The sequence below is a fragment of the Antrostomus carolinensis genome, unplaced genomic scaffold, assembly GCF_000700745.2.
Source record: "Antrostomus carolinensis isolate BGI_N321 unplaced genomic scaffold, ASM70074v2 scaffold12061, whole genome shotgun sequence".
Lineage (NCBI taxonomy): Eukaryota > Metazoa > Chordata > Aves > Caprimulgiformes > Caprimulgidae > Antrostomus > Antrostomus carolinensis.
Genome location: NW_010293589.1, coordinates 46,949 through 63,288, shown reverse-complemented (window position 1 = coordinate 63,288; position 16,340 = coordinate 46,949). Strand labels below are relative to the sequence as shown.

The 16,340-nt window shown below is 42.1% G+C and overlaps 1 protein-coding gene across 1 annotated transcript in view; it reads right to left on the bottom strand.

Moving 5' to 3' along the window:
* The window catches only part of STAB2 (stabilin 2), a gene marked incomplete at its 5' end in the record, with an annotated part of 86,960 nt that overhangs the window by 26,569 nt on the left and 44,051 nt on the right, over nucleotides 1-16,340 (bottom strand). Inside the window, 14 exons of the mRNA XM_029087300.1 lie at nucleotides 471-596; nucleotides 2,117-2,193; nucleotides 3,742-3,787; nucleotides 4,735-4,830; nucleotides 5,356-5,551; nucleotides 6,060-6,155; nucleotides 7,323-7,379; nucleotides 8,440-8,565; nucleotides 10,072-10,203; nucleotides 12,941-13,048; nucleotides 13,162-13,254; nucleotides 13,435-13,512; nucleotides 14,493-14,607; nucleotides 14,997-15,133. Of these exons, the coding sequence (XP_028943133.1) occupies nucleotides 471-596; nucleotides 2,117-2,193; nucleotides 3,742-3,787; nucleotides 4,735-4,830; nucleotides 5,356-5,551; nucleotides 6,060-6,155; nucleotides 7,323-7,379; nucleotides 8,440-8,565; nucleotides 10,072-10,203; nucleotides 12,941-13,048; nucleotides 13,162-13,254; nucleotides 13,435-13,512; nucleotides 14,493-14,607; nucleotides 14,997-15,133 (1,483 nt within the window). The remainder of the gene's footprint in view (nucleotides 1-470; nucleotides 597-2,116; nucleotides 2,194-3,741; nucleotides 3,788-4,734; nucleotides 4,831-5,355; nucleotides 5,552-6,059; nucleotides 6,156-7,322; nucleotides 7,380-8,439; nucleotides 8,566-10,071; nucleotides 10,204-12,940; nucleotides 13,049-13,161; nucleotides 13,255-13,434; nucleotides 13,513-14,492; nucleotides 14,608-14,996; nucleotides 15,134-16,340) is intronic.

The window sequence follows — 16,340 nt, the reverse complement described above, 5'->3', positions numbered from 1 at the left end:
AATTTTAAGTAAAGCCTGTTTACTAGGAATACAGGTTTATGACAAATGTGAATCAATGAAACTCATTCCCTTAGCTACTTAATACTTCAGTCCAGGTCTTACAGTTGTCTAGGTGAAAGCTAAAACCCTGCTGTTGGCATTTCTAAAACCATACCTGGGGAGGTATGGTACAATGGTGTTTAGAAGTTTGCAATGGTCACAGGAGTGCAAGTGTATCAAACTGCTGAAGATGGGACTATCAGAGGTAGATCTTTTTTAATAAGCTCTGGTGTCACACCACACTGCTGTAGTTACATGGTTTGCTAAGTAGTGTCAACTGTGTGGCACGTGGAGATGAATTTGGCATCAGGGTCTATACTATCAGGAAACCGCGCTTCTGGGTCATAGTGGAAGAAGGATCTTCTACCTACAGGAAAACTCACTCCTGTAATTTTCCTCCTTGAGATATAGAAGACGTTGCAAATGCTTACCGACGCAGACTATCCCATCTCCAGTGTACCCAGCATTGCAGACACATACTCTATTGCCAGGCGTAGTTCTTCTGCACTCTGCTTTGGCAGAGCAGCCACTGTTGCCGCTCTTGCAAGCGTCAATAGCTGAACAGTGACAACAACCCAGATTAAAACAATGTGTTTTAATGGTTTCTTGCTTTTCGGGTTAAGCTGTCTCTATCTTTTAAAGGATTTGCTAACATTTTCTGAACACAGAACATTCCTGATTTAAGACTTCATTATAGACTTCATTAGTGTCAGATATTTAATGCAACTTATTGCTTACAAGAGGGAAAGCTGGGAAGATGTTTCTAGTCTGGAAGATAAGAATTCATCTAGGACTGACTTTGAGTAACTTCCCATCTTCTGATTCTGACCATTCTAACCAAGTGTTAAAAAAGGGACCTTCATGTTCTTCTCTAGATTAAATGGACATTTGAACCTTTCCCTTAACTTGCCTTTTTCTGCCCACAGATCAAATGGCCTTCTCTTGCAGGAGATCTGGAGACTAATATCACCCAGTCCCCTCCTCTGACAAAAAAGTCCTGGTTGTTATTTAGATGGACATTCATGTCACTTCTGTGGCTCTGGATGAGTTGAAGGCTGACAGATTGAACTGGCTTGGGTTACCCTAAGAGTACGAGGGAGCCTTTTCTGATTTTCATTGTGAATCAGATCAGCCCAAACACTGCTTTAGCTTTTTCCTTAAATGATCCCTAATTGCTGCTACAGCATCTGTAACAGTTAGGCTGGGGACATGACTTGTCCTGTAACTAGTTTTACCTGGGAATCCTGTATAGGGGAATAAGGGTGAGTGCAGAGCTGCTATGGGTGACCCATGTCACACAGCTCTTCCTGCACGTGGGGAATTTCCCACCAGCAGATTAAAATGGATCTGGTTGATTTGTGCCAGAAGAGAAAATGAGAGCAGCCAGAGTAAGAGTGCTAAAATCTTGGATTAGGATCCTGCCAGCCATTGTAAGTAGACAAATATGCTTCTGTTCCCAAATGAATTAGTATTTTAATCAGTTAAAGATTAAGTAAAACAACTGTAAAATTAATTACAATCACCATAGCTGGAAGCAGTCTGTTCTGTAAGTCTGGATATCCCAGACTCTTGGAAGGGATACCTGGGGTCAGCTGCTGTTGCCCCTTCCTGAGGGTCTCTCAGATATCTCTGATCTGGAGAAGTTGATTTCTTCACCCCAGAATCCTATGCAAGTTCAGAAACCTGAGGAAATGGTAGGGCCATACAGGTTCCAAAAGCTGGAAGTGCTATTGTACCCAGAACTGGCCTCTCTTTGCTGGGCTTTGTTGGGAAAAGGAACAAAAGTCATAATCTAGGATTCATTACTCTGCAAACAATGGGGCCTGTGTTGTGCACGGCATGTTCCCTTCTCTCTGGTCTCTCTTAGCACAATGCCTCACAACTTAGAGATTTTAAGCCCTTTGTTTGCTATGAATCTGCACCTGTTGGGCTCTTACTCATTTTGAGCAAACTGGCATTAATTCCTGTTTTTTAACTGGTGCACAGGGAAGTGTTCATCTCACCAGCTCCAACATGACCGCAGAGTGCTTCAAGCATGTTTTATTTTTTCAAAAGGGAAGAAACAAAATCCACTTGCCTGTGCAGAATGTTCCATTCCCCTCGAACCCAGCTGCACATTTGCAATAGGCAGTGCCATTTGATAGGAGAAGGCAGCTAAAGAAGTAAAATGAGGGAGACAACGTTAAAAGAAAAAAAAAAGTAGAGGAAAAAAAAAAAGTAGTCAGGTCTTGTGTACAGCCCTTGTTTTTGTGTGTTGTTCTGAAGGTAATTTTGCATAAAAATAACAAGGCATTTAACCATATGGTATGGAGTAGTTACAATCATAAAAATCAACCTAGCTGGACCAAGCTTTCCAAATGCATTTTGGATGTATTTGCTATTAAATATATATACTTTGGTCATCAGGTGTCCTATTTTCTCATGCAGAACTTCAGAAGCTGCATGCCTGCTCACCTGAAAACTGTACACCAATTTTTGTTTGTGTGCACAGAATTTATTGAGGGATGCAGCAGAACTGATGTGCTGGGGTGGGAGCCAGGCATCTGGGTCCGCTGGGTTCAAGTCTGGATTTTTTGGGCAATTTGACTTTCTGTATGCAAACATGGGTTTACTGCCCCATGAGCCCTGCATAAAACAGGGATTGCTCCCTGGTGTCACCCAGGGAAAATGTCATGACACAGCAAGCACAATCCTGTCCTTCCCTCAGCTCCTGCCATGCCTGCGCCTATCCTTGTACCTACAGGGGTATGGTAGTGGATGAATAAGGCTCAAGAGAAGAACAGTCTGCTCCTCCTGTCAGAAACAGTCTTGATACCAGCATGTGTGGTTTTCCTCTGAGGAAATTTTGCCAAAAAAGTCTAGTGAAATGTCACTGCTTTGAACTCCAGTTCACAAACACATGGGGGACAGAATGATCTACATTGGGGGGGAAAAGGGGGGTTTGCCCCTCTGGTTTCTCTGCTCCTACAGAAGAGCTGTGGCTGAAAATAGTCTTTCTAGCCAATTTCCTTGTTTTTTAAAAGTCTCGAGTAATGTAAATCTTGCTGTCTGGTTGGTGATGGAGGTGGATGCACTTTAGTAAATGGCTCAGTGGGGGTGATTTGCTCCTTTGAAAACTAGTTAGTGTCCCAGGATTGGTGCTGGACTGCTGAGAGCAACTTGGTGTTTTGTTTTGGGTTTTTTTTTTTTTTTTAATATATTTTAATGGAAAGAGGAGAGCTGTTTCATGTCAAATGCAGGTCTCTGGTGAGGTCCCTAGTGCAGATAGCATTTCTCTGTTATGTGTGTGGTGGTGAATGGGGCAAATAGGAAGAGGAGCAGATAAAGCTCACTTCAGAAACCTATCTTTGTGATCAGTCTTGCCCTAGCCTCCTGTTCTCTTTAGTGCTACAGGCTCCATTTCTCTGTACAGCATGGTAGGATGTCTTATGATGCCTTTTTTGTTTTCCCCTCTCCTTTTTGTCTTCTCATCCCCCACAAACTCCCATTTGTTTCGCCTTTTAATATGCATGTTTTGAACTTTCTGGCTTCATCACTGAGTGTGTTGCATTGACATTGCTCTTTATCTCTGTGGTGGAAAACATGCATGGTATCTATGCTTCTGAGAAGTCTTAGTAAAGAGCAAGATGGACTATGCTTTTTGCTTGGCAAGAGATCCCCTTTTTCTCCCCTCTCTTCTAAATAAGTGGATATTATACGTACTTAGCACTGGTATGGCATGAGGCGTTACATGCGTCGTCTTTAATTTCTACAATAGAAAAAAAAAATGAAACAAAGATCAGAACTTCTGGGGTCAACATCCTTTTTGTTTCCCAGTCTTTTGTTCTGACCCCATAAAGTTGGAGTCTGACGAGTTCTGCCCCAGACAAATGTGCTTGTTTTTCAATCCTGGAGCCTCCATCTGTGTAGATCAGGGGTACCACCTAAATTCAGTTGTGAGGAAGACGCATGTCAACACCTCACCAGGAAAACATGCCGTAATTTATCTGTGTTTAGTTTGGTGAGTTTTGCACATTATTACATTAATTATACGAGTGTAGGTTTTTGCTCAGGTATAGCAACTCTAACTACAAAGTTCATTTCATTACTATTTTTTTCCCTAGGCAAATTTAAAACTGGTATTGAATGCTATTATTAAAGTGCTTATACCATTTTTAATTTTATAGTATTATACATAGTTCTGAAACAGTTATTTAATACATTTTAATTATGTATAACTAAAATATAACTTTATTAGATATAGGAGCTGTATTAAACTAACACAAAACTATCTATTTGCTAATTAGTTTTTATTGTATTAGCAAGAAAATAATTTAATATCCAGTGTTGTACAGCTAAATCAACATATTGAAGCACTTGAGAAGCTTTTGATCTGAGGATCAAAATGTGCTAGGTAACTCTGCCCTGCAAAGTATATATCCTTAACAAGCAGGATTTTCTTTTGAGACAGATACGGGGTGACACAGGTAGAGAATTAGCCAAGTCAGGCATTTAGGTCTCACGAGTAGTATCTCGGCTGGCTCTCTATTAATACGGTAATTAGTTGCCATAGCACAGGAGTGTCACCTGTATTTCAGTGCATGCGGGAAGCTGCTGGATATCTGGTAGGACACTGGGGTCTGGTCATGGCTGTAGTTCTGGCATTTCCTGAAATGCTCATATCTCACTCCAGAAAAAAACCGAGGGGCCACTCACCAGTCTCGCATGTCACTCCTCTCCAGCCAACGTTGCATTCACAGGAGCCGTCCCCATCAATCCCGCTGCTGCACTTCCCGTGGACACAAGCGCATGCTGCGGGGAAAGGTGGGAGGAAACCACTGTCCTTGGGCAGGGTGTGCAGCAAGGAGAAGGAAGGGCAGGAGGGATGGCCCAGATGTCTTCTGCTGATTGCACCTTCTGCTCTAGGCTATTTCAAGGAATTCTTTGGCTTGTGCCTATTGGCTTCTACCTCCAGAATAAATCTAAATTCAAAATATGCTTACCTTTCCTCTGTTCCCAAATGCAGGGACTGAAACTGTATTTTAATGGGAAGCATTGGTGAAAAAGCAGCGCTACAGGATTATTCTTACTGGATGCTGTTTTAAGCCTGTAGCATGTCAGAGTAGGAGACACCATCTCCAAACAAGGGAGTAGAGAAAATACCATCATGGGTAAAGAAAAAGGGGTTAATGATATTTTTAAGACTGGCCCATTACCCTGAAAGTGGTGTACCTTTCCAGGATGCAGAATGGACGTGGTTAGAAGATCTAAGGAGAAGGTTTTGATAATCTGACAAGACTAGTGAAGGTGCCTATGTGGTCTGGGGATGCTCAGTACCTTGATCACAGTTGCGGCCGTATTTGCCTTCAATGCAGCTTTCACAGGCTGTGCCAACAAACCCCTCTCCGCACTCGCAGGTGCCTGTGCCATTGATGCCATCCAGGCAGACGCCGTTTCCGAAGCAGGCATTCCCCGCTTTCCCTGGGCAGGGCTGGCACTGCTGCCCAAAGAAACCTGCGCAGCACTCCCTGGTCTGCAAACCAAGAAATGCTGTGCTGAGGATCAGGTTCAGGGTAGCAAGTGTGGCAGCAAGCACGTGGCTGCTGGGTATTGTCTCTTGGAACTGCTGCTGGGTGGAGGTGAGCTATAGATCTGGATTTTTAGCAGCATTTCATCTCTGCTGGTCTCTGGCCATGCTCCTTACTGTGCCAGGGCTCAGGCTGTCACCCTAAGTCCTTGCTGGGATCCAGGTGCCCTCCACCACCCCAGGGAAAGGTGGATGGGATTGCTAGGAACAAGCATGGGGTTACCCTTCCCAAACTGTGCTCCCTCTGCAGCACATCAGCTCCCAGCCCTTCCTATGCTGCAGCCATCACCTGCCTTTAACCTTCCAATCTCTGCTGCATCCAGAATCAGAGGTCTATAAACATATAATCAGGGACCACCTTGATGCGCCACTTGTGTTTAGCGGGGATTATGAGGAGGATAAAGTTCAGGGGTGGGGTTCCTGGCTTTTGCTGCAACAGAAGCAACGTACTCACAATGATAGTTTTAGCACACTTTGATTGGCACCCGATCTGGATGGTGTAGATTCTCATGTTGTTTTCCGAGAGGACGCAGTATTTCTTCTCCCCTGCCTGAGTGCAAATTGGAAAAATGTCTACACTTCTAAGTAATATTGATCAGCTACTTTCAAATGTTTTAAAAAAGAGGACATTAAATTTATGCATGCTGTGCCTCTTAGGCTCACAATGACAATGAAGGAAATACTTTTAGAAATCAAAATGCATTGGCTAAATGATTTTTGCTAGCAAACATATGATCAATTTAACTCAGTGCCCTGTGGTATTTTAAAGATGTGTCTAATCCTGCCTTTGCTCAGAGGTGAAGAGAATTTTTTTCTGAAGTTTGACAAACTTTTTTTTTTTTCTCCTCTTCTTCCTAATTCTTTTTTGGAAAACTGAGAGACAAAGTTCTGCAAAAACTGTTGTGGAAACTTTATCTTCCAGGTCTGGACACAGTTGGGAAAGATTGCCTGTGGAAGAAGACTTGCCAGTCTGATTGTGCACTTGTTCAGAGATTGAGATAAACCTCCATCCAGCTGTTCATTGTCAAGGAAATATTAATGTTTTTGAGTTTTACTCATGAGCACTTTAATGGGGTGGATGTGACTTAACCTACTTTGGAATCCTATTACTGGCATAGTTAATTTAAAAGAAAATTTAAAAGAAAATATGCTTATATAATGCTAACAGAGGGGCTTTCCCAGAGAAATTTAGATGCCAAGAAACTTTAGGTCTTATCATGGTTGACAGGGAGCTGCTAAATATCTGCAGTTCTCATGCATTGGACCTGAACACTCAAAGTCTCTGTAGTCTCCAAATCTCATGACTCTAGCTCACAGCATATTGCTGGGACAGGTTGAATTTGCCTTTCTGTACATTTCTGAATTGAAGGGCTAAAAGCTGCTCTGTAATTCCTCCTGCAGCAAGCCTACTACAGACCGTGTTCAACTCTGTTTTGCATGGTAGAGGTAACCTTTGCATTTTGAGGAGACTTCAGTTGTCCCAGTGCATACTAGAAAACGGTCTTTCCAGGTAAAACTATCTCTAAGATACCTTTGATTCTGCTGCTTTGCTCTCAGGGTGGATTGAGTCTAGTGACTGTAAGCGATCTATATAGCAGGCTGAAGTAACTATGATAACTTTTTGTTGGAACTGAGGCAGTTATATTAAAACCAGGATTGAATGCATCTATGCTCAGTTATGATTAAAAAAAAATAACATTAATGATAAAATACTTACTATTTCTTTTGTTCCTGGGGGACAACTTGCTGGCTTTGAACAAATTCTGCATTTTTCCTTAAGGAACACAAATGAGCTGCAATTAACAGACTGTACAGAGCTGCAGACAGATTGTTTAATATAAAATGCATAGTTTCCAACTTTATTTCTAAACCTAGCCCTCAGGGTGTATAGTTAGGGTAATCTCTTTGGTAAAGGTGATGAGGGTAGCTGGACTGCTCAGCAAGGAAGAACATCCCTACCAGTGGGTCTGCAGGGACACCCCATGGGAAGCCTTCTCCCAAGGGGAAGGAAATGAAAGCTCTTCTGGGTATTTCTCTTTGCTCTTCTAAAGCAATGCTTTCCAAAGGCCTCCCCATTGAAAGCACAATAAAAGGCAAATCCTGAGTTTGGACATAGTTTGCCTGTGGAAAAAGGGCAACAGCAGCTTGGAAATGGAAAACTCATATGGTGTATATGTCCTATGTTATATGTGTGTGTGACTCACATATGTAAGGTCAGTTTCTGCAAAATGCTTAGGTGCGTGTTGTACCTAATATAAAATGCCTAATATTATTCACGTTTAGCTAAATATGTGCTTAGTTTTAGTAAAGCTTAAATGAATGTTTAAGTATGTTGCTGCATTTGAACATAGCAGGGAAAATAATTTTCCATGGGAAAACAAAGGACTATGTGTGAAGCCTGGTTAGTACCTGACAGAGCATAGCTGGGGGAAAGACTTGAGTGAAAAACACTAAAATGTGGGACTGTATTCCAAGGAAATTTTTGTTTCCTGGCATGGAAAACAATTTACCTTATTAAAAATTTTATTTTCCATTTTTTTTTTTCCACTTGTTTGCTTTAGAAACAAGTGGTCTGGCTAAGAAGGTGTATTAGAATAGGTCATTACTTTTACTTTCTTAAAATTAAAGCTCAGGAATGGCTTATTCCTGTGCTACTCTAATATTTTACCTAGGCTGTCAGTACACTGATTGCAGGTTCAACGCAGGCTTAATTGATGCTAAAACTCTGTTAGGAATATCCTTTGCAAAAAACCCCACGCATTCCTTATGGTGTCACATATCCTGTATGTTTTAGCTGTGTTTGGCTATAGATCTCTCTGAACAGAACCACTTACAGTGATCATGGTATCATTGATATCACATCTATTCTTCTGGATTTCCAGGACTTTTCCCAAACCGTGAATAATTCCTTTGTCTGTTGCGACATTTGTATAGCTTATAGGTGCATCATTTATGAATAGCTGCAAAAGAAATGCAATCAGTTAGCAGCGGAGCTGTTTAGTAGCTTTATGGTAACTGCAGCAGTCGTGAGTGAAAGCAGGAGCAATGTACGAGCCTCACTTCAGGAAAACTGAAGAATGTCATTAACTTCAAGCACTTGCTCACATCCCAGGTTTGAATTTAAGAGCTTCACTAGACTGGAGAACATGAGATGATATGCAGACTGTTGAAGTTTCTTGGCAATAAGATTTGGCAGAGCAGCTTTTTCCACTGTGGGGGGGTAAAGGTTTTGAAGGAGCCTAAAGCAAGCCAAGAGCTGGGTTTGCTGTCTGTGAGGGATGATGGGTTTCAGGGAAGACCTCCCAGCTGCTGCTCCTTCAAGGAGGGCTTTCATCATCTCACTGCCACCCCACACTCCCATTGTACCCCCACCAGCAACAGCCCCATGAGCAGATGTTTCTTCCAAGGCTCTGCTGTGAGCAGATCAAGCAGCAGGGCTGAAACAGCTTTGGTGAGAAGCTTTCCATCCTCCTTTCCCCATGCCTGGAGGGAGCTCTGGGACAGATAAGAAGGAGGACTAAGTTCCCTTCCTAGCTGTGCCACAGAATTAGATGTGTTGCTTAATCTTGCTGTGCCTGATTTTCCCATGAGTGCTGTTGAAAGACAAATCATATTTGTTGCCAAGTGCTTTGAGCTCTTAAGATTGAAAGTGGAGTAAGTTCACAGAAAATGGAATTAATGTTTTATAATTGAAGGCAGGTTTCTAATAGCCCTTGGAAGTCAGATTAATGACTGTTTTGCAATGTAGGCCTGTAGCTGCTAGAGGTGCACACCCACCAGAGAAGATTCTAAAATGCAATTCTAAATGGGAACAGCATAACTGAAATAAAATTTAATCAAAGATCTCTTTAAGACTGACTTTGAATTAAGCAGGTCTGAGAGAAATATTGCATTTGAGTAGCAATGAAGCTGGTGAAGGGTCTAGAGAACAAGTCTCATGAGGAGCAGCTGAGGGAACTGGGGTTGTTTAGCCTGGAGAAAAGGAGGCTGAGGGGAGACCTTACCACTCTCTACAACTACCTGAAAGGAGGTTGTAGTGAGGTGGGTGTCAGTTTCTTCTCCCAAGTAACAAGTGATAGGACAAGAGGAAATGTCCTCAAGTTGCACCAAGGGAGGTTTAGATTGGATATTAGGAAAAATTTCTTCACTGAAAGGGTTGTCAAGCGTTGGAACAGGCTGCCCAGGGAAGTGGTGGAGTCACCATCTGGAGGTATTTAAAAGATGAGTAGGTGTGGTGCTTAGGGACATGGTTTAGTGGGCATGGTGGTATTGGGTTGATGGTTGGACTTGATGGTCTTAGAGGTCTTTTCCAACCTTAATGTTTCAATGACATCTTTTGTACTATGAAGTCCCAGAAGCTGATGTGGGGTGCACAGCTCTAGTTGACTGTATGTTAGTTTAAAGTTGAAGCTGGATTTGTTAAAAGCAGGAAACTTTTTTCTCTGAGCAAGTGCAGACAGCAGTACCTGGCTGTTGTGGAGGAAGAACCCAACCTGGTAGGAGAACCCCAGCATGGTCTCCCTGTGCATGCCATTGTGAAGGTTGTTCTTCAGGAGCTTCTCATCCAGCACGATGTGATAGCGGATTTGGCTTTCGTCCTGCAAACATTCAATTAAATTCAGAGTTATATAAAAAAGCAGGAAAAGTTATTTGGGATAGCTTTTCCAATAGGGTATAAAGCAAACATAGGCTGCTGGAATTAAGGAGAAACTTCTCCAGCTGGTAGGTTATTTAATATTTCTTATTGTGAAGCGTCTACTCCTAATTAAACTTCTGTTGACCATGGGGGATGGAAGACTATTGAACTGGTGAGACTAAGGCTTCTGCCTGGGAGTGCCCATTTCTGTGTATAGGGTTGACTGATAGATTCAGGGAAAAGTTAGATGATTTTTTAGGATTCTGAACTTCATGAGTTCATTTGTCATAAAAAGGTGGACATTCATGAATTTTTTTATAATCTTCCCCATACCTGTTCCTTCTTCCCTTGGAAATCCCTGAATAACCTATAGATGAACATTTACAGCAATGTATAGCTTGGTGGTTTATTTTCTTTTTAAATCTTTAAGGTCCTCTTCAGTCAATAAAGTGCTAGAACCACACCTGTTAATTAGAAAGTTTTCTGTGCTTTATTATTGTTAGAGTGTATTAATTTTTCATTGATATAGTGAAATTATTGTCTGCACATCAAAATTTTGTGAGGGCTTCCCAAGGCTTCTGCATCTTGTTCCAAAGCACAGCTCTTCCTGACTTGGAGGAGGAAGCAGAAGGGGGGTGTATTTGTGAGAGATTTATAGATGTGAGAGAACCTGGGGCATTTGGAGGATTTAGGAGCAACCTAGCCAACAGATATAGTGCTACTGCATCTGTATGTCGTTGCAATAAAGGGTGCTTGTGGGAAACCCCATTGCCTGCTGTCCCCTTGTTCTGAACATTCATACTGCTCCTTGTTCTTCAGTTCCTTCAAAAGTGTGTGAAAGCATAAAACAACCCCAGGTTGCAAGACTTGTGATGTTGCCTGGCTCTGCCCACAGGGTGAAGCTAGTGGTTTTTGCATCTCATAGGGTGGGACTCATTCTGCTTTGTTTTCCACAGATTTCACAAAGAAATATCTGCAGGCAAGAAGGTGGAAATTAAGATAGAGCTAATATACTAAGGCATAGGCCTCCATCAATGTCCAGCCCTATTTAATCCTCCTGACTTGTATGTTTTGGAGTAAGAGTTAACTCTCGTGCATCTCCACTTCTGTCTTTAATCACCAGCAGAGTGACAACAAAATCTTGCTTCCAGTGAGGCCAAGAAATGGGGTGAAGAAATCTTGCTTCCCTGTGCTGAGCTCTTCCCTCTGCAGCAGAGCTCCAAAGGTGTTTCATGAAGAGGGTAAGGCTTAAGCAGCTTTAATCTTATGGTTGTTTTCTGATTTTCTTTGCCAGATTGCCACACCAGCCAAGGTTGGAAGGATGGAAGAAAGACAGGAAAAAACATACTGGTAAGTAGTGGAAATTAAAAATATTTCTGTAAGTGTGTAACCTGAATGGGATTAATGTCTTAAGCTACCTGTGCATCTCTCAGTTTGTTATAAATGCTTCTTATAGTCATATGGAAATGATGACGCTGTGTCATGGAACTAACTAAAATAGCGTTCAAAAGTAATTTGAGCAGATGCAGCTTGATACACATGAATTCTTCCAGTGAGGCAGCAAGTAGAACTTTTGCTGTGAGTCTACTGGTTGGTGGTAAATGTTTTGGGACGAGTCATTTGAACCCTGTGCTCCTCAGCTTCCTGGCTGTAAATGGAAACCATGAAAGTAGGGACAGAGTGCAGCAGGGTAAATATTTATGGAAGAGGCAAGGAAGTATTAATGTCATTGAGCAAGCCATGGGCAAAGCTTCCTCTGCAAGATGTGGCTCTCAATACCTGTGTTTAATAAAACTGCTTTGAACAGGAACAAATGTTAAGAAAGGTGCTGGGATGATGCAGGAAGTGGATCACTTGTCTTGGGAGGAGAATGACAGGATTAAGGAGGCTGCTTGGCCCTGTAAATACATCAGGGCACAATTGACAGAGAGAGAAAGTTGTTTCCACTAAAACATCTTCCTGGTGTAAGACTAAAGGGACATAAACTGGACAGAGATGTGCTGTCAGAACAACATAAACTAGCTCCGAGTATGAGGACTGACGTTGTCAGGGGTGGTGGGATGGACGTGTCCATACCAGTGGGAGGAGCTGGTGGCCAGGTCAGGCATGAGCCTGGTGTGGGGCTCCTGGGAATGTGCAGCAGTGACAGAGTTGCCTGAGGAAACTTTCCTAGCCACAAAAATTCCAGAAATTTTTCTGAGCCCTGGGACTGGCCACCAGTACTTGTAAATTGGGATTGTAAACTGTCTGTGGAAAGTGGCTGGGGGAGAGGAAACTGACAGGGCAAGCATCTAGGTAATTTTAAGGAGGAGTCTGAATATTTTGTGGCATTATTGATGGTGGGGTTGCCAGTGATGAGAGAGGACTGGACTTGTTCACCTAGGAAACTCATTTCACTGCTTGTTCCTGTACTGATCATCTTGGGGTGGGGTGGGGGGCTTGGGAAGAAAAAGGGAAAAAATGTACAGTTATAACCTAGAGAAGGACGAAACCAGAACAAATAGCTAGGCTCTTAGGAGCCAGTCAAATATAGGTGGAACCACCCCCTCTCACCTCTTCTGCTGTTAAAAACAAAACCAAACTTAATGGATTTCTGGAAAACAAATCTCTCTTCCTATTTCTGTGTCCTCTCAATCCATCCACTTGAAACTGAGATGAGATACGGAGTTGTTAAGACAAGCCTTGTGAGCAATACGTACCAGAGTAGCAGACTTTTTATCCCTTAGGTAACTTTCTATGGCATCATTATTTGGGGCAAAGACTGTATATGTGTTTGCAGCTTCTATTTCATTTGCCAGGCTGTATTGCTGTTGTGAAACACGTAAAAACAAATCAGAACAACCACTGATGGTCTGATAGCAGTCCAGATGCAAACAAAGCAGAAAACTGCTTTTATCCTTAAAAGGATGTGAAAACTTACAATAATGTAGCCTCTGAAAATGGAGTAATCGGGCATTTGCTCTAGGCGGGCCAGCAGCCTTGGCATGACGGTGCTGCGGAGAGGGGTCAGAACCTGAAAAGGGAGCAGATATCCCACGTCAGTGCATGTGCACATGTTATGGCAGCAGCTGCGAGGATCAGGTGCAGGAGAAAATGCTGTTCTGTGCAAATACTTTTTTTTTCCCAAGAGTTGTTAATTATTTTCCACTACTTGTGGTGCAGAGGAACAAATAGTCCCTATGCTGCCATATACCTTATCGATAACATGTATGATCCCGTTGGTGGATGTGATGTCACCAGCCACGATGTGAGCACCCTCGAGGGTGAGGCTCTGAAAGAGGGAAAGGAGAAAGGGTTTGCTTTTGCATTGCAGTGGCAGCATTTTCCTGTCAGTTCGCTTTCCTGATGGTTCATGTGATGGATTTCTACTGCTTCCCAAATGCTTGCCTGGGGCTCCAGCACTGCTCCGCTCGTGTCTGTGCACACCTGCCCTCAGGGAAGCGTGTGCAGGAGGTGAAGTTGGGAAGGGTCCCAACTGGGAAGGTCCCAACCTGGGAAGGTCCCAGTGTGCAGACTGGCAAAGCCATGGAGTTGCTTGCACTGGGGAGGTTACTCGGGGTAGGTGCCCACATCCCCACCCCATGTCAGGATGAGCTCCTGTGCCGATTCACTTGCTCCTGTGTCTGTGCAGCTTTGAGGGACCCCATTTGTGATTTGTTTTTTTGTTTTTTTTTTTTTTTCCCTTGGGAAATGGGGGGCGAATTGCTTAAATGTGCTATATGGATTCCCACAAAATACTTCTCAGAGCATGGAGTACTAAATAAAAAGACTGAGGGGAAAGGGCTGTCAGTTGTAGTTCTTTACTATTAAAAATACCATCAGGTGGTTTGGGACTATAGAGTTGCATATGTGGACATGTGCACAGTGTCTCTCTTTCCTCCTACCTTCCCATTTCCCTAAAATAAGTTATTGGGTTTCCTTGATGCTCTTTGTCTTAAGTTGGTTCAAACAGGCTGCTCCAAGCAGGGACTGCACTTCTGTTTGGCTGTCCAGCATTTGCAGCAGCTACTGGGACATTAGGAATAAATAATATTGTGGACAAATTTCAGCTAGGTAAAATGGTGGAGAAAATCAAGTTAATGCTTCTCCCAGAGGGCCCAGTATAATTGATACATTAATTTCATTTTATGACATGGTCTTTTTTAAATACAGGTACATAATGTCTGGGTGGCTTTGTAATACAAGAAAGCTAGTGGCGGTGATGGTCAGGGTTTGGCGTATGACAGCACAGAGGTTTGCAGGTCATCTCACCCCATTTTCTTTAGACAAGTGTAAGAAGTTGCTCTGTAGAGATGTTGGCAGCATATCGGAGGATGATAAATTCTGGAAATCAGCAAAGCTGTAGGATCCTGTCAATACATGATACCTAAAAGAAATTAACTGGATTTGAAGGTTTTGTATTTTTTTTCCAGATAAATATGCTTAATGCATCTAAAACTGTGGTTTAAAGCAGGATTTGTTTGTTCAATACCTAGTTCAGCTATGTTCCGATCTTAGCTTGGCCTTTAAACATTTCTGACATAATACAAATAATGTCTTTGTTTTCAGTGGAGTTGCTACAAAGATTTATGCCACTGTAACTAGAAGGCAAATCCTGTGTCCCTCCTTTAAAAATATAAGAGCTGTCTTGCTTTAGAGGCTTCAGACTAAACTCTTGTTTGGAATAGAAAGCAATTCATAAACCTCTACTCACCAAAAAAAAAAACCCACAACAAAACCCAAAACAAAAACCCAACCCCCAAATCATTAACATACTTCAGCAGAGTTGGGATGTTACTCTTTGACATCCAAAAGGCTTTCTCATCTTCATCCATATTTTCAATTGCTTGAAGAGAAGGCACGAGGACAGTTAGGTTTGAGGTGGTGGACAACACCGAGTTTATCTCAGCCTCCTGCATGAAAGTAAAGAGCGTAAAATAATTCATCTTGAGGACAATCTATAAATAGTAGCCAGTGACTTTTTAGCAAGGTGGAATATGTGACGTGCTTTGTGACTGGCCTGGAGAGGAAAAACTATTATACAGAGCAATGACTTGAACAAAAGTACTTAGAGCTGTACAAAAATGGTAAATGAATGTCTAATTCATTTAGCAATCATCTTTAGCAAAAATGCTAAAGAAGAGATTGCCAGCATTTAAAGGACAGAAGCAACGTTCAGGTCAGATTTGTTTTTTAGTATGAAACACTTAAGTTGCCTCCCACAAAAGTTAGTCTGTCTCATGGATTATATTTTATGCACTTGAATGTTAAAAAAACCCAAACAACCCAAACATGGTGATACATACTACTGATTACCGATGACTTCAAGTAACCTGCTCTTACAGAGCACTCCACGCTATTTAATAGGTAGAAGGATTATGAAACATGAAATAAGAAACCTACATGACTCAGTGTTCCCATTTGGAATAAGACTATTTAATGTGGCTGGGATTTTTCAAGGATTTTTCAAGATGTTCAGTGTTCCCATTTGGAATAAGACTATTTAACGTGGCTGGGATTTTTCAAGATGCCCAAGGGATACCTGTGCCCACTAGCACTGCAGTGGGGCTTGTTGTTGACAGCTCTAATTTTAGATGGCGGATGTGGGCTCTGTAGTATGCATGGACTAATTAATCTTCCATATGTTTGTATCTGCCTTAAGGATGGAGAAAGCCTCCATTAGAGAGGATTTTTCCAGTTGTGTTTTTTTTTTTGTTTTTGTTTTTTTTGTGGGGTAGAAAAAGGAGAGCTAAAGATTTGAATGTGATCTGGCTGAAGATGTGGTTCTCCAAATTTTTCACAGGCTCCACAACTTGCCATTTTTGATACTGCAAAACTTGAGGGAGCAAACTTGGGTTCTACCCTTTTGCAGCTGGTGTGCTGCCTGGAAGCTGGCTTGTTTTGGATAGTCCTTCTATACCCGTCCTGGGTTTTAAGTCAAGAAGGGACTCAGCTCCCTTAAATAGCTGGGAATTTTGTCTCTGTTAAGATCATCTTTCTTTCTAGTAATCATCACCGTCACCTTCCAAATATTTAAATATAGAAATAGCAACAAACTTCCCTTTCTCATCCTTCCTGGTCAGCAAGAAAAATATTTGGTTATGAAAAGTGGTAAACATA